At 34.6% G+C, this 17,463-nt stretch overlaps 1 protein-coding gene across 25 annotated transcripts in view; it reads right to left on the minus strand.

Moving 5' to 3' along the window:
• Positions 1-17,463, minus strand: part of Wnk1 (WNK lysine deficient protein kinase 1) — a 134,403-nt gene that overhangs the window by 67,376 nt on the left and 49,564 nt on the right. For all 25 annotated transcript variants that reach the window (XM_040281208.2, XM_021732150.3, XM_005333974.4 and 22 more), the window contains exons 2-4: positions 16,273-16,445; positions 7,936-8,156; positions 5,828-5,985 (exon numbers count right to left, since the gene is read on the minus strand). In XM_040281208.2, the coding sequence (XP_040137142.2) occupies positions 5,828-5,985; positions 7,936-8,156; positions 16,273-16,445 (552 nt within the window). The remainder of the gene's footprint in view (positions 1-5,827; positions 5,986-7,935; positions 8,157-16,272; positions 16,446-17,463) is intronic.

Raw genomic sequence — 17,463 nt, forward strand, 5'->3', positions numbered from 1 at the left:
ATCAATCAATCAAATGCTCAAAGATCTTTTAAGATTTAATAAAAGCAATAAGTACAAAGCATCAGATCAACCAACTTGTAAAAGAATTTACTGAAAGTCAAATTTAAGAACTACTGAAAGCCTATAACTTGATTATGTTATCAGATTTTACATGGAATAATTTGTCAAATATTTATGACTTTATTGAAAATCTGAGGGAATAAAAGAAGTAAAATTCTAAAACGAAAGATTTTGGAAATTTATGTACACAATGTACTTGAGTATTATTAAACTTTAAAAAAAGATAGTTATAGTTCCTATTTTCCCAACCTTTCATGGAAGAAACCCATTAAATCATTTGGAAACATTAAGAAGCTATTAAGATGGCAGACATTTCAAAGGTAATTTAGTTACATATGAAATACAATAGTTACTTTCAAACTTTTTCAAAGGCATTTTTATACGATTTCAAAGCATTTGCTTGTTACAACAATCTTAGTTGTGGTATAGCAATTAGGCCTAACAAACTCTCAGGAGAAAATTAAGGCTCAGAAGTAATTTGGCCAAAGTTACACCATCTTTGACTGTTCAGTAACCTCACTCATAAAACACGTTGATCTAAATTAACTTTAATACATAACAACTTTTGGCATTTTCCCCTCAACTTTGAATCTATTTGCTTATATTTCCTCTCTCATTACTTGGTTACTTATTTTCATAAAGATTTCAGATTTGGTATTTAGTCACATATTTCGGGTACACAAATAACTGAATTCACTGTCAAAATAATGAACCCAACCAGCTGCACATGCTTGTGATCCCAGCAACTTGGGAGGCTAAGATAGGAGGATCCAGAGTTGAAAGCCAGCCTTAGCAACATAGTGAGGCCCTAAGCAACTCAGTGAGACCCTGTCTCTAAAAAAAATATAAAAGGGGCTGGGGAAGTGGCTCAGTGATTAAGCCCCTCTGGTACAATCCCTGGTACCAAACAAACCCAATTTTTCAATTCCAAATATAAACCTTATTATAATTTTAACAATTATCACCTTTTCTTTACACATGTGAATGTAAGCTCCATGCAAACCACAACTTTTTAAATAAGCTAATGTTCACAGTATATTTCTTGGTCCTAGTTTATAAATTAGCACATAGAAAAATTACATGAGGCTGGGTGCAGTGGTGCACACCTGTAATCCCAGTGGCTCGAGAGGCTAATGCAGGAGAACCATAAATTCAAAGCCAGCCTCAGCAACTTAGCAAGGTCCTAAGCAGCTCAGCAAGACCCTAACTTTGGGGGAGGGGGAGGGGCTGAGGATATGGCTCAATGGTCAAGTGCCCCTGGGTTCAATCCCCAGTACCAAAAACAAAACAAAAAAAATTAAATGAACTTTGTCAAGCGGAAAGGATAGTAATAAAATTAATTTTTCTTCTGTGAAGCCTAACTCAACTGTATACATAGCTTACTATATTCCACTCTTCAAACCTTAGTACACAGAACTGAGAATATAGAATTCTGAGAACTAAGGAAGCATATAAGCTACTACAGTTTGTTAAGAAATAAGTGATAACTTGGTCTTTTCTCCTTACATACACATAAATGAGTACAAACAATGAATGATTTATACAACAGTGTTTACCAACACTAAAGAGGAATTCTGGAGCTTGGTGCTGTTTCTCAATGATTATTATTTCCTGAGTAGATCAAAATCCATAACATTATTTTAAGACTTTATTATTAATCCTTAAAAAACATTTTTCTTTTTTTAGTCTATACCTTAGAAGACAACTTTACTCATATTTCACAAAAAATAACCAGGAACTATTATCAGTAGCAGTATAAGGTAAGCAATCTGTAAGGGAGTTAACTTGTTCAAGACAACACAAGCGAAGCAGGGATGTGAAGCTAAGATTTTATTTTTGGAGTGGGTGGTATTGGGATTGAATTAAGGGGCACTCTACCATTGAGCCACATCCCAGCCCTATTTTGTATTTTACTTAGAGACAGGGTCTCACTGAGTTGCTTAGTGCCTTGATGTTGCTAAGGCTAGTTTTGAACTCATGATCCCCTTGTGCCAGCCTACTGAGCTGCTGGGATTATAGGCATGTTCCACTACACCGGGGGATAGGCAGATGGTAAAGCTAATATTTTGTCCCCCCAAAACGTCATAATACCTGACCCTCATCTCAAAGAGAAAAAACAACAAAAACCTCCTTTCTTTATCATGTCCATTATATCAGGCTCCAGATCTCACTGAAACCTAGACATTCCTGTATCAATTAGTTACCCCAGCCTCCCACTGTCATAATTTCAACTTGTTTCTTCCTTTTTCCTTCCAAAAATCTAAGGTCATATTTAAAACAAAATAACATAATAACAGCAAAAAATATATATGGAGAGTTACAAGTTTACCTCCTAATTAGTGATATCTAAACCTTTGCTCTGACAGGAGACAAGATTTAAATTAGGGGAAATCTTAGTGATAGATTTTTTTTTTTTTTAATGGTACTGGGCCTTGCTCATGCTAGGTAAGTGCTCTACAACTGTGCCACAACCCAAATCCCTTTTTTTTTTTTTTTAAAGAGAGAGTGAGAGGAGAGAGAGAGAGAGAGAGAGAGAGAGAGAGAGAGAGAGAGAGAGAGAATTTTTAATATTTATTTTTTAGTTCTCGGCAGACACAACATCTTTGTTGGTATGTGGTGCTGAGGATCGAACCCGGGTCGCACGCATACCAGGTGAGCGCGCTACCGCTTGAGCCACATCCCCAGCCCCCCAAATCCCTTTTCAATAGAGACAAGGTCTCACTAAGTTGCTCAGGCTGGTCTCCAACTTGTAATTCTCCTGACTCAGTCTCCTGAGTAGCTGAGATTACAGGAATGTAACATCATGATTGGTTCGTATCTTTCCCTTCTAATCACAAGATAACACCTCACTCTGTTTGATCAATTTGCCTTTCCTTCAGGTATTCTATGGTGGTGTTTGAAACTACAGCATTCATACTATTGTCATTTTTAGAATAGCCTCTTACTCTTATGACTATTTCTCCCTTTCTAATGCATAGTAGAGTTAAGCATTTTGTTTCCAATGTTCTTAGTGGCTATCTTCATTAAAGTACTCACTATGTTTATACATTTATCTTCCATATTAGTGTCCTGAGGACAGGGAATATATGTTATTCATCTTTAACTACCTGAGTTATTCATTTAGAATACCTCTTAGGTGCAAGCCTTATTTATTCTCATTGCCAAAATCTGATTTCACATCTAACTTACTTCCTACTGTGTGTTATCTTACACAGAAGTATTTTATGTTATGAATTTATATTTTCATCAAGCTTAAACTGGTTGAACTTTCTTGCTATCTCTTTTTGGTATTGTGGTTAAGTGCCATTGGGTTCAATCCCCAATACAAAACAAATAAAACAAAAAAATCTTCCGGGTTGCTTATATCAAAACCAGTATAAATTAAATTCCTTTTTTTTTTAATTGAAGCCAAGGCCTTAGACCACTATGCTATATCCCCTATCTTCTTAAAATTTTGAGTCAGGGTCTTATTAAATAACTCAGGCTGGCCTGGAACTTGTGATCCTCCCACTTCAGCTTCTTCAGTAGCTGGAATTATAGGCATGAGTCACAATGTCCAGCATAAAATTCTTAATATCATCTTTTGTTAGTCTTCATCTTTTGTCTGGGGCAAGGGTTGGGGGTGAGGTGGGGGGGCTAGAGGGATTCTTTTTTTTTGAAGGGGTGCATTATAGTTGTACATAATGCTGTGATTTGTTTTTCTTTTTTAATATTTGTTTTTTAGTTATAGGTGAACATAATGTATTTATTTTACTTTATGTGGTGCTGAGGATGGAACCCAGTGCCTCACTCATACCAAGCGAGTGCTCTACCTCTGGAGCCACAACCCCAGCCCTGTGATTTGTTTTTAAATATTCATATATGCACACAATAATATAATTTGGCCAATGCCACTCCCCAGCACTTCTCACCTCCCGACCCCTGGTCCCTTTGAAAAAGGACTGGGGATGTAGCTCAGTAGTAAAGTAAGTGCCCCTGGGTTCAATCCCCAGTACCAAAAAAAAGTGCTGGGGATGCAGCTTAATGGTAAAGCAACCCTGTATTCCATCTCTAGCATGTATTTATGTTTCTGTATATCTATCTAGCTACCACTCAATCAGGTAAGGAAGCAAGCAATGCATTAATCTATGAATAGCAGAACAGACTACAGGGAGGTAGAAACTAGTTGGAGGAAGCAGTTTACTAGGGGCAGGCCCTAGAAAGGTTTTTCTTTTTCAGATCCCTTCTTCTCTCTGCTTCTGGCTACTGTGAGCTGGGTAGCTTTCCTCCTCCATGCTCTTCTGCCATGTTTCTGCTTTGGAGCCAGCTGACCATGGAAAGAATCTCCTGAAACCCTGAACCAAAATAAATCTTTCCTCTTTTTAGTTGTTCTTGTCTAGCCTAAATTTTGTCACGGCTTTTTGAATAGCAGCTCTCAAAACTTCTGTTAATGCTTTGCACTCATAAAATTATTGGGGATCCCGCAGATTTTTGTGTGTTGTAACTAATGATATTTACCATGTTAGAAGTTAAAACTTAGAAATTGTGTGAAAGTATGTTATAATATAAAACATTTAAAATTTTAAACTCCAATATTTTCCAAACTAAAAAAAGCTTTTTGCTTTTCTTTTTAATGTATGGTTTAATAGAAGACAAATGTATCTATGACAACTTCTGCAATTTCATATAGACTCTAGAAAACTACACTGTATACTCAAGTAAATGCCAATAAAAGGAAAAAACTTAGTTTTACATCACTGACATGACTATTTTAAGACAAACTTCTCTTTATAGAAATATGGAGAAAAGAATAAAAGTTAAACTGTAAGAAGCAAACAGATAAATTCAGAATTATGACATTCCTCAAAATAATTCTTCAGTGAATTAATGGCATACAGAAAATGAAGGTAACAGGCTAAAACACAACAAAATATCTTCTGTGAGCCTTGATGGAACCTATTTTAAAGATGAACTCTAAATAGATATCACTGAAACAATGGGAAAAATATCTGAATACATTTAGGGTATATGATCCAAAAATTAATGTTATTTTTTTCTGGTATAATATGGGTATGTTAGAAGAGAACTATATCTTTTTAGAGATGATGAAGTACATAACTGGTAAAACGAAATGATAAGCCCTAAACAACTAGATTTCAGGTTTTAACTGGATAGCTCAAAGAAATAATCTGTCAGCATACATGAACTATCATGGATAATTTAAACCATAATAAGCTATTAATTTATACCTTAATTATTGTGAGTAGTCATATGCAATTTAATAAATTAACATACTGAATCAAGCCATTCAGAGAAAAATCTGTGAACAAATTAATCTGACAAAGCACTAAGCTATGTATGCAGTAGGAGGGAATGAGAGCTCAGATGAATTAATAGGGGATTGCAAAGTAGGTGATGAGAGTATGGTTTTAAAAATAAAGTATGTTGGGGGCTGGGTTCGTGGCTCAGTGGTAGAGTGCACAGCTAGCATGCATGAGGCACTGGGTTCGATCCTCAGCACCACGTAAATGTAAAATAAAGATATTGTGTTCTCCTAAAAGTAAAAAATAAAATTGAAAAAAAAGTATGTCTCACAATAAAGTTTTAAGAGAATGCAAGGAGGAATAGAATAAATTAGTAGTTCTTTTATCTTTGCCCTCACATGCCTGCACATACCTCAACACTTCCCCCTCCCAAAATCTTATTTGGTATACTTTGTTCTACTGTTCCCTTTGGCATGGTTGGATGTTATAGAGCTTGGGTACCTTTAACAGTTAGAAAGACTTACACTGGTCACTCGACGGTAGATCTGCGCAGCATTTTGGCATTCTGAGTATGGATATTCAGATGTAGCCATCTCAAGCATGCACATCCCAAAAGCATAAACATCAACGGACTCATCATATTTCTCCTCATACATTTCAGGGGCCATGAACTCTGGAGTACCTTAAATTAAAAGAACAATTCAGACTCAATACAAGCAGAAGGCGCAGTTGTTACTCACCAAGGGGAAGAAGCACTGGAGTTGACCTGTGAGAGAGAAGAAATTGGGAGAGGAAAAAGAGGAAGGACATCTTCTTATTCAGTCTATTCCATCCAATATCTCATAGAAGATCTTCCACTGTAAGGCCTTTATAAGAAACATAACAGGGTCAATAACTGATTATTTATGTATGGTTTAAAATGGATCCCTATAATTCAATGTCAGAGCACAGTCTTGGCTAAGAGATAAACTAATATAACATACAGAAAATAAATGGAAGGAAGTGGTAAGAAACTAGCAGGGAACAAAGCAGATATAATGGCTTCTACTTATATATGATGGATTAAAAAAGATTAAGTATTTGTCTGCCCCCTACTGTACGTAACTGTAAAGTGAACATTTACAGATAAGTCTCATGTCATTAACACTACACCTAATCATTTTCACTTTTAAAGGAGGCCTTGCAGTGAAAAACCAATGTTCAATACATTTTTAAAGATAATAAAATAAAATGCAATTGATTATAAAGGTCACTCACTGGAGCCCTTTATTTCACATACTTACCATTAAACCTGCAGTATACAAACATACTGCAGATACAGGAAATAGAGTGAGGGACATCCTAGAGGCAAAAAAAAAAAAAAAAAAAAAAAAAACCCAAAATATATGCATGCACAAATATAGAACTCAAATACAGACTGGTTTATGGGCAAGAGTGTGTAATCCCACAGGACTAGGTTTGGCAATGCTTTTGAATAATTAAGTCTTCCATTAGGTAAAAACAAAGAAAATAATTATCTTGGGCCAGGGATTTCTGGTGAAGACGGCAAAAAGGAAATCAGCTTCAAATAACTTTTTTCCATTCATCATGTTAATTATTATAAGAAAATGTAAAAATAGCATTTCAAATCCTAGTTACTAACATTCCAAGGAGCACACTGTTGTGAGCAAATTACATCAGTAATTTGCCTTTCCTATTAATACTTAGGATTCAACCTGCTTAATAATCAGTTAATTTCTTTTTCACTATTATGACCTTTTTGTGTGGTGTGAAATAAAATGTCTATGAAGGTTTCAAGTTAAATTATGATAATTGCTTCAGAGAGCTCAAAACATATTTTTTTTCAATTATGACTAACACGTGATTAAAAGTTTGAAAGGATAGCCTTATTCTTTAGATCATTTATCCTCAAGAAGGAACAGTTTTTCCCCCCAAAGATCAATGTCTACAAACATTTTTTATTATAACAACTAGGGGTAGGTGGACAGAAGGTGTTACTGCTGGTATTTTGTGGGTAAAAAGCAGAAGGATGCTGATAAATAATCCTAAAATGCACAAGACAGTTCCTTACAACAATTTCCCAACCCCAAATGTCCATAGTACTAAGGTTGAAAAATCTACTTTGGATACTTGTAATTTTGGAAGAGTGGAAGTTAGAAAATAATATATAAAATCAACTTTTCAGAATAAACTGTCATATTTTCATATATTTAAGTAAAGTTTTAAAAAGACAGGTCTTTTCAAATACATACCCAATGTACATTTTTTATGTCAAACTATATTTCATTTCATTAACAAAGAAAGTGATATACTAGACATACTATATAAATAGTACACAAAATATTAAGTATTGAGAGAATGATTCAATAAGGTTGATACATGAGGTTTTGTCAACAAAGTTCACCTTACTTCCCCCCATGTAATTTACAAAACACCAATAATCTTAAAAATGATTATAAAAGCATAAATATACAGAAACTCCACATCTCATAAGTAGAAATGATCACCTTCTAGGTTCAAGCTATAAATTTCTGAAGGTTTATTTCATGTCAGAAAATATGACAGGGTCAGGTGTCTAAACAGAAGTAATGTCAGAAGGCTAGACAGGCTCCAAGGTACACTTGAAACATACCTATCACACTCTTGGCAAAAGAAGCTCGCTTCAAGGTTGCCAGGCCAAGGTCTCCAATCTTAACTGAGCCCGTAGGGCCAGTGATAAAGATATTGTCACATTTAAGATCCCGGTGAATAATAGGTGGAGTTCGAGTGTGAAGAAACTGAAGTCCTTTAAGGATCTGCCGGCACCAGCTTCTTAGAACTTTGATCTTCATCACTTTAAACCTTTTCAGGTATCTGGAAAAGGAAAGTATACCAAAAAGGTTATCAATGATATGAGTGTTGCTTTGAAGAATTCCATTAAATTCTAGCATACTTGAGATGGGAATATCAAATTTAGAATATTAAGATTCAGTAACCTGGTTAGCGATACTTTGAGAAAGGTTAAAGAGTTTGCAATAAAAATTCTATTAAAAAACAGAAAAATAATTCTTCTAAGTACTTTTTCATCTGAACAGCTACAGTATTAGGTAACTAACTTTTTTGTAAACGAATAGGAGATCAAGTTGGCTGTATCAGCATTAGCAATAACCAACTATTTTAGAGAACAAAATATTTAATTAGCAGTTGGAAAGAAAATCTTAATAACAAAACACAAAAATGAATTCCTTAAAGTTAGTTCTGCCTATTAAAATGACTAAGAGGTAGAGTTCTACTTCTGGTAATGAAGCAGCTCCTAATTGTTGTAAATGTATTCATAAATTCTAGTAAAAAATATACAAAACAATGATTTGATCGTGTTGAAGAGCAATCAAACTCAGTCACAATTTGGAGGTGAATTCAATCAAGGATGAGGAAAAGCAATGCTTGAGATTCCTACTTTCTATACCTTTTCACTGGAGAGAAGGTCCCAGTATGACTATAAGGTCAGCTAAAATCAAGTTAAGAAAAGACAGTTTAGGATCCGCAGCATCAAGCACATTGTTGTCCACCAGAACTCTGCCCAGGACAGTCTGCTCAAGAAAGTATCCACTATCCAAATGAGACAATTTACATTTAAATGCAGAGTAACTAAAATAAAAAATTCTATTTCTCAGTTTCAATAGCCATATTTCAAATACTCAAAAACCACATGTAACAACTGGTACACTTTTAGACAATGCATATATTAGGAAATTTCCATCACCTCAGAAAGTTCTATTGACAGTAGAAATCTTGAAAGGAGAAAATTCCAAAAAGTAGAAGCAGATTCTGCATATTCTCTCTCTGCCCAAATCTCTAGTTGACCTTTGAAATACGTATATTTGAGACACAGTCTATGCAACCCAGGCAACGCTAGCAGAAAGGAATAGAAATTTCTAATGCTACCCATTGCAGATAAGATACAGTCTGGGGAATGCATTCTGATGCACATTTTATTGGAAACATAAAGGGGGAAAATGAAGAGCACTAATAATGTTAAACATACAAGATTAGATTTTCCTCTTACAATCTTTAAAATATATTAGACTACTTAAAGGAAAATCTCCAACACTTTGGGAGGGCCTTTAAAATATGTAAGTGCATTATATGAAAATCACAGTATCAAGAACAAGAATCAAAAGGAATAAGAATGAATTATGTAAAGGTTTTTTTTATATTTTACATGAAAATGTACAGTATGAACACTAAATTGTGAAGAGTTAAGAATATAAATGCGATCTCTACAGTAATAATTCAATTTTTGAAAAAAACCTGAAAAGCTACCAGTGGAACTAAAATGAAATTCTATTTCATTTGCAAGGAGTTATTACACTGACAAAAAGGGCTGTCACTCGCCTAGCATATGTGAGGTGCTGGGTTCGATCCTCAGTACCACATAAAATAAATAAGTAAATAAATAAGAAAATAAAGGTATCGTGTCCAACTACAACTAAAAAAATTTTTTTGGAAAAACTAACAGAAGGTAGATTTTACAGATTAAAAATACATTAAAATATTATAAATACATATGCATCCAATATCAGAGCACCTAAACATAAAGCACATATTAATATACCTAAAGGGGGGGAGGACACTTTAACAACATAGAAGAAAAATTCAACACCAAACTTTTCGGCAATAGACATAACATACAGGCAGAAAATCAAAGAAACAGCAAAGTTAAACTTCACCTTAAGACCAGAGTACACATTCTCTTAAATAGCCTGGAACATTCTCCAGGATACATCATATAGTAGGCCACACAAAAAAGTTTCAACTGTTTAAAAAAATTAAAATCCGAGTATTTCTTTCAGCTACAATGCAGTAAAACTAGAACTCAAAAACAAAAAGAACTTTGGAAACTATACAAAAACATGGAAACTAACGTACTTCTGAACAATTAGTAGGTAGAAATTAAAAAGAAAATTTAAAATGTCTTGAAATAAACGAAAATGGACATAACATACCAAAATGTATCAGATGTAGCAAAAGCAGTATTAAGAGGTACATTTATATAAATCAATGCCTACATCAAAAATGTGGAAAGATCGCAAATTAAAAACCTATACCTCAAGGAACTAAACAAAACAAGAACCAAACCAAAAACAAGTAGAAGAAACTATGAAGAACAGAAATAAATGAAATAAAGACAAAAAAATTAAAGATTAATAAAAAAAATTGTTTTGTTTTGTTTTTTAAATATAAACCAGTTGGGTGTGCTGGTGCACATATAATCCTACTGACTTAGGAAGGCAAGAAAAAAGGATCTAAAGTTTGAGGGCAACTCCGGCAACTTAATGAGACCCTGTCTTTAAAATTAAAGGAGCTGAGGATATAACTTAGTGGTAGACTGTCCAGAGTTCAATCCCCAGTACTATCGAAATAAAAAAACAAAAATAAACCAAACTGATAAACTCTAGAGAGATTAAAAAAAAAAAGACTAAACAACAGCAAAAGTCAGAACAAAAAGGAGTTATTACACTGACACAGTAATACAAAGGATTATGGGCTAGAGTCATGTGGCTCAGTGGTAGCATGCTTGCCTAGCATATGTGAGGCCCTGGGTTTGATTCTCAGCACCGCATATAAATAAATAAAGGTCCATTGACAACTAAAAAAATATTTTAAAAAATGCAAAGATCATAAAAGACTACTAGGAACACACAACAAATTTAATAACATAGACAAAATGGACAAATTCCTGCTGAATCATATACACTTTACCGAGACAGATCATGTTCAATTGGGATTCATCCCAGGGATTCAAGGACATGTCAACATACATAAATCAATAAACGTGATACACCATATCAACAAAATGAAGAACAAAAACCATATGATCATCTCAGTAGATATAGAAAAGGCATTTGATAAAACTGACTTCCTTTCATATTTAAGAACTCTGAACAAATTAGGAATAGAAGCATTATACCTCAACCTAATAAGGGTTACATATAAAAAGTCCACACCTAAAATCATATTGAATGGGGAAAAGCTGAAAACATTCTAAGACCTGTAATAAAAGAAGGATGCCCACTTCCACTTTTATTCAACCTAGTATGGGAAGTCCCAGATATGGAAACCAAACCAAAGAAAGAAAAAGAGTATCCAAATTGAAAAGGAAGAAGTCAGATTATCATTATTTGCAGATGGCATGAACTTAGACCTAGAAAGCCCCAAAGACTCTAAAAAACCGCATTAAAACTAATAAATGAATTTGGCAAAGTTGCAGAAAACAATCAACATATTAAAAAAAGCAGCATTTTTATACACAAACACTGAATTATCTGAAAAAAGAATTCAACAACATAATTTCACTTACAATTACTACAAAAACAAAGCCTTGAAATCTGATATACCCAAAGAAATGACAACGAAACTACACACTGAAAACTACAAAGCATTGATGAAAGAAACTGAAGAGACAACACAAAATATTGGAAAAACAGCCTTTGTTCCTGAATTGGGAATATCAACTTTGTTAAAATGTCCGCATACTCAAAGCAATCACTATATTATACAATCACTATCAAAATATCAATGATATTTTTCAAAGAACTAGGGAAAAAATCTTAAAATTTTATGTAAACACACACACACCCTCTGAAGAGCCAAAGCAATCTAGAGCAAAGAGAACAAAGCAGGGGGCATTATACTATGTGACTTCAAAACATATTACAAAGGTACAATAATCAAAAAAGCATGCTACTGGTATAAATATAGACACACAAAACAATGGAAGAGAAATAGCCTAAAAGAAAACCCACACATCTATAGCCAAGCTATTTTTGACAAAGTGCTAAGAACAAGCACTGGAGTAAGTACAGTCTTCGGTAAAAATTGCTGGGAAAATTGGATATCTACATACAGAAGAATAAAATCAAGGGGGCTGGAGCTGTGGCCTAGTGACAGAGCACTTGTCTGCCATGTGTGAGGTCTTGGGTTCAATCCATAGTACCTCATATAAATAAACTCAAAATGATTAAAGACTTATATGTAAGACCTGAAACCATGAAACCACTAGAAGAAAAACACAGATGATACATCAAACAAAAGCTTTTGCACAGCAAAGGTAATAATCAACAAAATAAATAGGAAACCTACAGAATGGGAAAAGATATTGCAAACTATAGATCTGTTAAGGGTTTAATTTCCAACTATTTGAGAAATTAACACAATAACCCCCCCACACTCCCGTCGAAAAGATTCTGATTAAAATATAGGCAACTGCCAATGGATAAGACAAAGGGAAATGAAGAGAAGAGGAATACAATATGAAAGACAGTAGAATAAACTGGACATAACTTTCCTATGTTCATATTTGAATACCGACTAGTATAACTCCACATCATGTACAACTGCAAGAATGAGATCTTATTTAGAGTAAGTCATACTCCATGTATGTATGTCAAAATACACTCTACTGTAATGTATATCTAAAAAGGACAAATTAAAAAAAAAAAAATAGGGAATTGCCAGGCAGGGCAGCGCACACCTATGATCCTAACAGATTCAGGAGGCTGAGGCAGGAGTATCACAAGTTCAAGGCCAGTCTCAGAAACTTAGTGAGGCCCTAAGTAACTTAGTAAGGACCTATCTCAAATAAAAAATAAAAAGAATGGGGAGGGTAGCCCAGTGGTAAGGTGTCCTGGGTCCAATTCCCAGTAACCACCCCTCGCCCCCCAAAAAAGCAATAAACTTATACAGGCATTTCTCAAAAGACATACAAATAGTCAACAGCTATTTGAAAAAATATTCAATATTGCCAGGCACAGTGGTGCACACCTGTAATTCCAGTGACGCAGGCGGTTGACACAGGAGAATCACAAGTTTGAGGCCAGCCTCAGGGCCTTATCAAGAACCTCAACAATTTAGTGAGACACTGTCTCAAAATAAAAAATAAAAAAAACTGGAGATGTAGTTCAGGGGTCAAGTGCCCTTAGGTTCAATCCCCAATATCCAACAAACCAACAAAAACATCTTAGTACTGTTAATCAGTAGGGAAGTGCAAATCAAAACCACAATGAGGTATCACCTTGCTCAAGTTAGAGTGGCTATTATCAAAGACAAAAGATCCAAATGCAGGCAAGTATGTGAATAGAGAGACTCCTTATATACTGTTGGTAGAAGTGTAAATTAGTAGAATCAGAATGGCAAACACTAAGGTGGTTACTCAAAAAAATCCACCTCATTCTCTTTTTCTGCTTTCTTTGTATTCGGATTTCTGTTACTCTTATTTACTGTTGCTTTTCACTGTTTACTAATTTACTGTTGCTAAACCCTGAATTTTTAATTTTAATGATTTTTTTCTTATTTTAGAAGTTCTTCTGATCTTTTTCAATTATGTTTGTACTCCCCCCGCTTTAATGAAATCCTTATGGCTTCTATGCCTTCTTTTTATTATCTCCTTATGGCTTCCATGCCTTCTTTTTATACTTTATAAACTTTCATATATCTTCACTGACATCCTTATATAAATACTTATTTTATCATTACTTTTATTTTTGTCCATGGTATCTTTAATTGCTGCAATGCTACTGTATCATTCTGTATGTTCATCTTTATTGGTGTGATTTATACTTTTATTGTGAGATCATTTTCTTTGGAAACTGTTTTGTCCATGGATGGTGGGACCAGTGAACTATAAAAATTAACCTGGGAGGTTTTTTGTGTTCTGGATCAATATGATATGCATTCTTTGGCTGGGGTTTCCTGCACCAGCCAGGTACTATAAGCATATCATAGAACCATTTACATATGAAGTGGTAGAATATACAATAACTCAAATATTGGTAGCATGCAGAGAGGCAAATGGGGAAAAAGAAATACAAATTTCTATTTTTCATAGACTCCCCTCTTATCCACAATCTTGGGCAGAGGGGCAAAATTCTTTGTAGTTTTCACTGGCTGAGTTCTCCTCTTTGTGTATTAGTGAATTTAGAGTTTTTGTTTGTTTGTTTTTGACACAAGCCAAGTTCCAGCTCCCTTCTCTACTGATTTCTAAGACTTTTTGTCCTTAAATGGACATTAAAACCCTAGTAAAACTCCTTAAGCATCAATGTCTGGTATGAAATCCCAATAGACCACTGAGACATCAGCTTCTGATTTGGCTCCGAGTTATCTTCTCTTTGCTTTTCATCTGGAGGTTACCCTTTTCTTTTGAAGCTTGGGGTATGTATTGAAACAGCATATATATATTATATTTTACATTTTAGTTTATTGGTGGAGGTCATCCATTCCACAGGTGCTCAGCTCAATGCATTACCCCAAGTGTCTCAACATGGTGTTTTAAACAAGTAAACCATTGTTGGGTACTCTTAGGCATGCCTTATATTCTACCATTGAATAGGCATCTATATCAATGAAAAGAATCTCAAGATATAGACATACATACAATTACTCCACTATTTGTGTGTGTGTGTGTGTTTACCAGAGATTAAACTCAGGGGCACTTAACCATTGAGACATCCCACCCTCCCAGCCCTTTTTTGTATTTTATCTAGAGTTAGGGTCTCACTGAGTTGCTTAGCACCTCACTTTTGCTGAGGCTAGCTTTGAACTTGCAATTCCCCTGCCTCAGCCTCCTGAGCTGTTGGCATTACAAGAGTACGCCACTGCACCCAGCCACTGTTGTTAAATTCATTCAAATATTTATCAAGTTTTAGATCCAATGTTAGGTGATACAGTCCAGTGGAAGAAAGAGTTATGTGATTAACAAGAAGTCTGGATGAGTAGGAAAAAGATGTTGCCATAAAACAAAAGTCAGAGAAGTTGGTTGAAGATATTAAGAATTTTCAGGGGGAGAAAATCTGTTTGGCTTTTCAACATATTAATCTAGAATATTCAAGGCCACATGCAAGTAACCATAAAAGATGATATAAACTGTGTTTCAAAGATCTGGAATTGGAACTGGGGTTGTGGCTCAGTAGTAGAACGCTTGCCTGGCATGTGTGAGGCACTGGGTTCGATTCTCAGCACCACATATTAATAAATGAACAAAATAAAGTCCAATTTAAAAAAAAGATCTGGAATTAATCAGTTCAGTAGTATTAAATAAAAAGTAATACAAGATATATGTGTGTATATATATATAACTCAGTTTCTCTATAACAAACTAATACCACATAATTTACAATATGATCCTCAGTACAAATAGATTAAGAGACCAACTCTTACCTAAAGTTATTTGCAATGGGTAATATGGAATTTTGCATGCTGTTTCCCTGTGAGGGATGACAGGTCTAGCTATTCTACCTTTAATTTCTGACACTACCAGACATCAAATTAAAAGTAATCTTGAGTGATATTGCATAGTATAATTTTCAGCTGATATAACAGTTGCATAGCTGTAGCAAAAAAAAGAAGAAGAAAAAAAAAAAAAACAGTATGAAAGTGATTTTTAAATGTGGGCCTTTGTAGCCAGGCATGGTGCACGCCTGTAATTCCAGTGGCTTGGGAGGCTAAGACAGGAGGATTGTAAATTCAAAGCCAGCCTCAGCAAAAGTGAGGTGCTAAGCAACTCAGTGAGACCCTGTCTCTAACTAAAATACAAAATAAGGCTGGGGATGTGGCTCAGTGGTTGAGTGTCCCTGAGTTCAATCCCCAGTACTCAAAAAGGTAGGGGTTAAGGCACTTCTCCAATAAATTTCATTCTCATTTTAACCACTAGAGGGCTATCTTAACATCTGATTTCTGGCACTTCAGTTTTAGAAACACCATCAATGAATGACTTAAAATAACTAGGTTTATTCTGCAATAACTTCGCATTTCAATAGTTACCAATAAATAATTATCAATTCACTTTTATATATCATAGAACTCTGTGGATACAAAATATGCAAGTATAATAATGTTTGGGAGGATTGTTCCTTCCTTAATATAAGGATTAAAATAAGAAAAATCAAATCCTCTCACACTTCTTGGTCAACTTTTATAATACTGATGGACTTACGTTTTAAGTGTTCCAGATGTCATAAGCTCAGTCACCAAAACAATGCACTTCTTTCCTTTTACTGTGGATTCCCAGGAATCATAGAATCGAACAATATTGGGATGCTGAAGACCCTTTAACATTTCAGCCTCTTCTTTAAATCTCTGCCTTTCAGATTTTGTTAACTTTCGATCCTAAAATCAAAAAACAAAACAGAATGTAGTTTAAAATGATAAAACAAACACATGTCACAGAGTTAAATGCTAAGTATGTGCTAAATCTTGATCAACAGCATTAAAATAAAACAGAAACACTAACATTACTAATAACAGTTATTAGTCTGTCTTAACAGTAAGAGAACAGCTGGGCAGGGTGATGCAGGCCTGTAAAGCCACGGGGCCTCATAGCAGGCTGAGGCAGGAGAATCAGTCAGCCTCAACAATTTAGCAATGCCCTCAGCAACTTAGACCCTGTTTCTAAATAAAAATACAAAGAAGGGTTGGGAAAGTGGCTCACTGGTTAAGTGCCTCTAGGTTCAATCAGGTTAAGGTGTGCTTAAGAAAATTTTGGATTATAAAGTCATGCTTGAGATTATTTTAGTGTCTCTACTGTTAATTTCTGCCTCGGACACAATCTCATCTTATAAGGTACAGTTAACTTTTAATTTTCAAAATTGGTTGTCAATTGCTAGAGACAATCAATTTAATGACATGGAGGGGTGTAGGTTTTGGAGACAGATTCAAATAAAAATTACAGTTCTATCTTTGCATTAATTAGAATTTTCTTTATGAATATATAACAACACTCACAGAATTGTTGTGAAACTTACGGAAACTCACAGGTATGCTTTCATCAGATGTTTAAAATACTTGATACTTCACAGGAATAATTTCTTATCTCAGATAAAGTAGGAGAAAATCATTTAATTTATTTGTCCCTTGACAAACTAAATTGTTCTGAGAATTAAAATTGAAACTCTGTCTTAACATGCATAAAATAATGTCTGTTGTATTGTTAAATAATCCAACATTATAGATTTAGCTTAAAGACCCCCCCTGTGAGTAGCTTGCCCTCCTTATTCCTACTCTTTACCCTTGTATTACCACTATCCTGAATTAAGCCATCTGGGGTTTTATATATCATATGAAACACCTGAATATATCATAATTTGTGTAATCACCTACTGAGGAATCTTATTTGTTGCTAATACTG

This window comes from Ictidomys tridecemlineatus, chromosome 6, assembly GCF_052094955.1.
Source record: "Ictidomys tridecemlineatus isolate mIctTri1 chromosome 6, mIctTri1.hap1, whole genome shotgun sequence".
NCBI lineage: Eukaryota > Metazoa > Chordata > Mammalia > Rodentia > Sciuridae > Ictidomys > Ictidomys tridecemlineatus.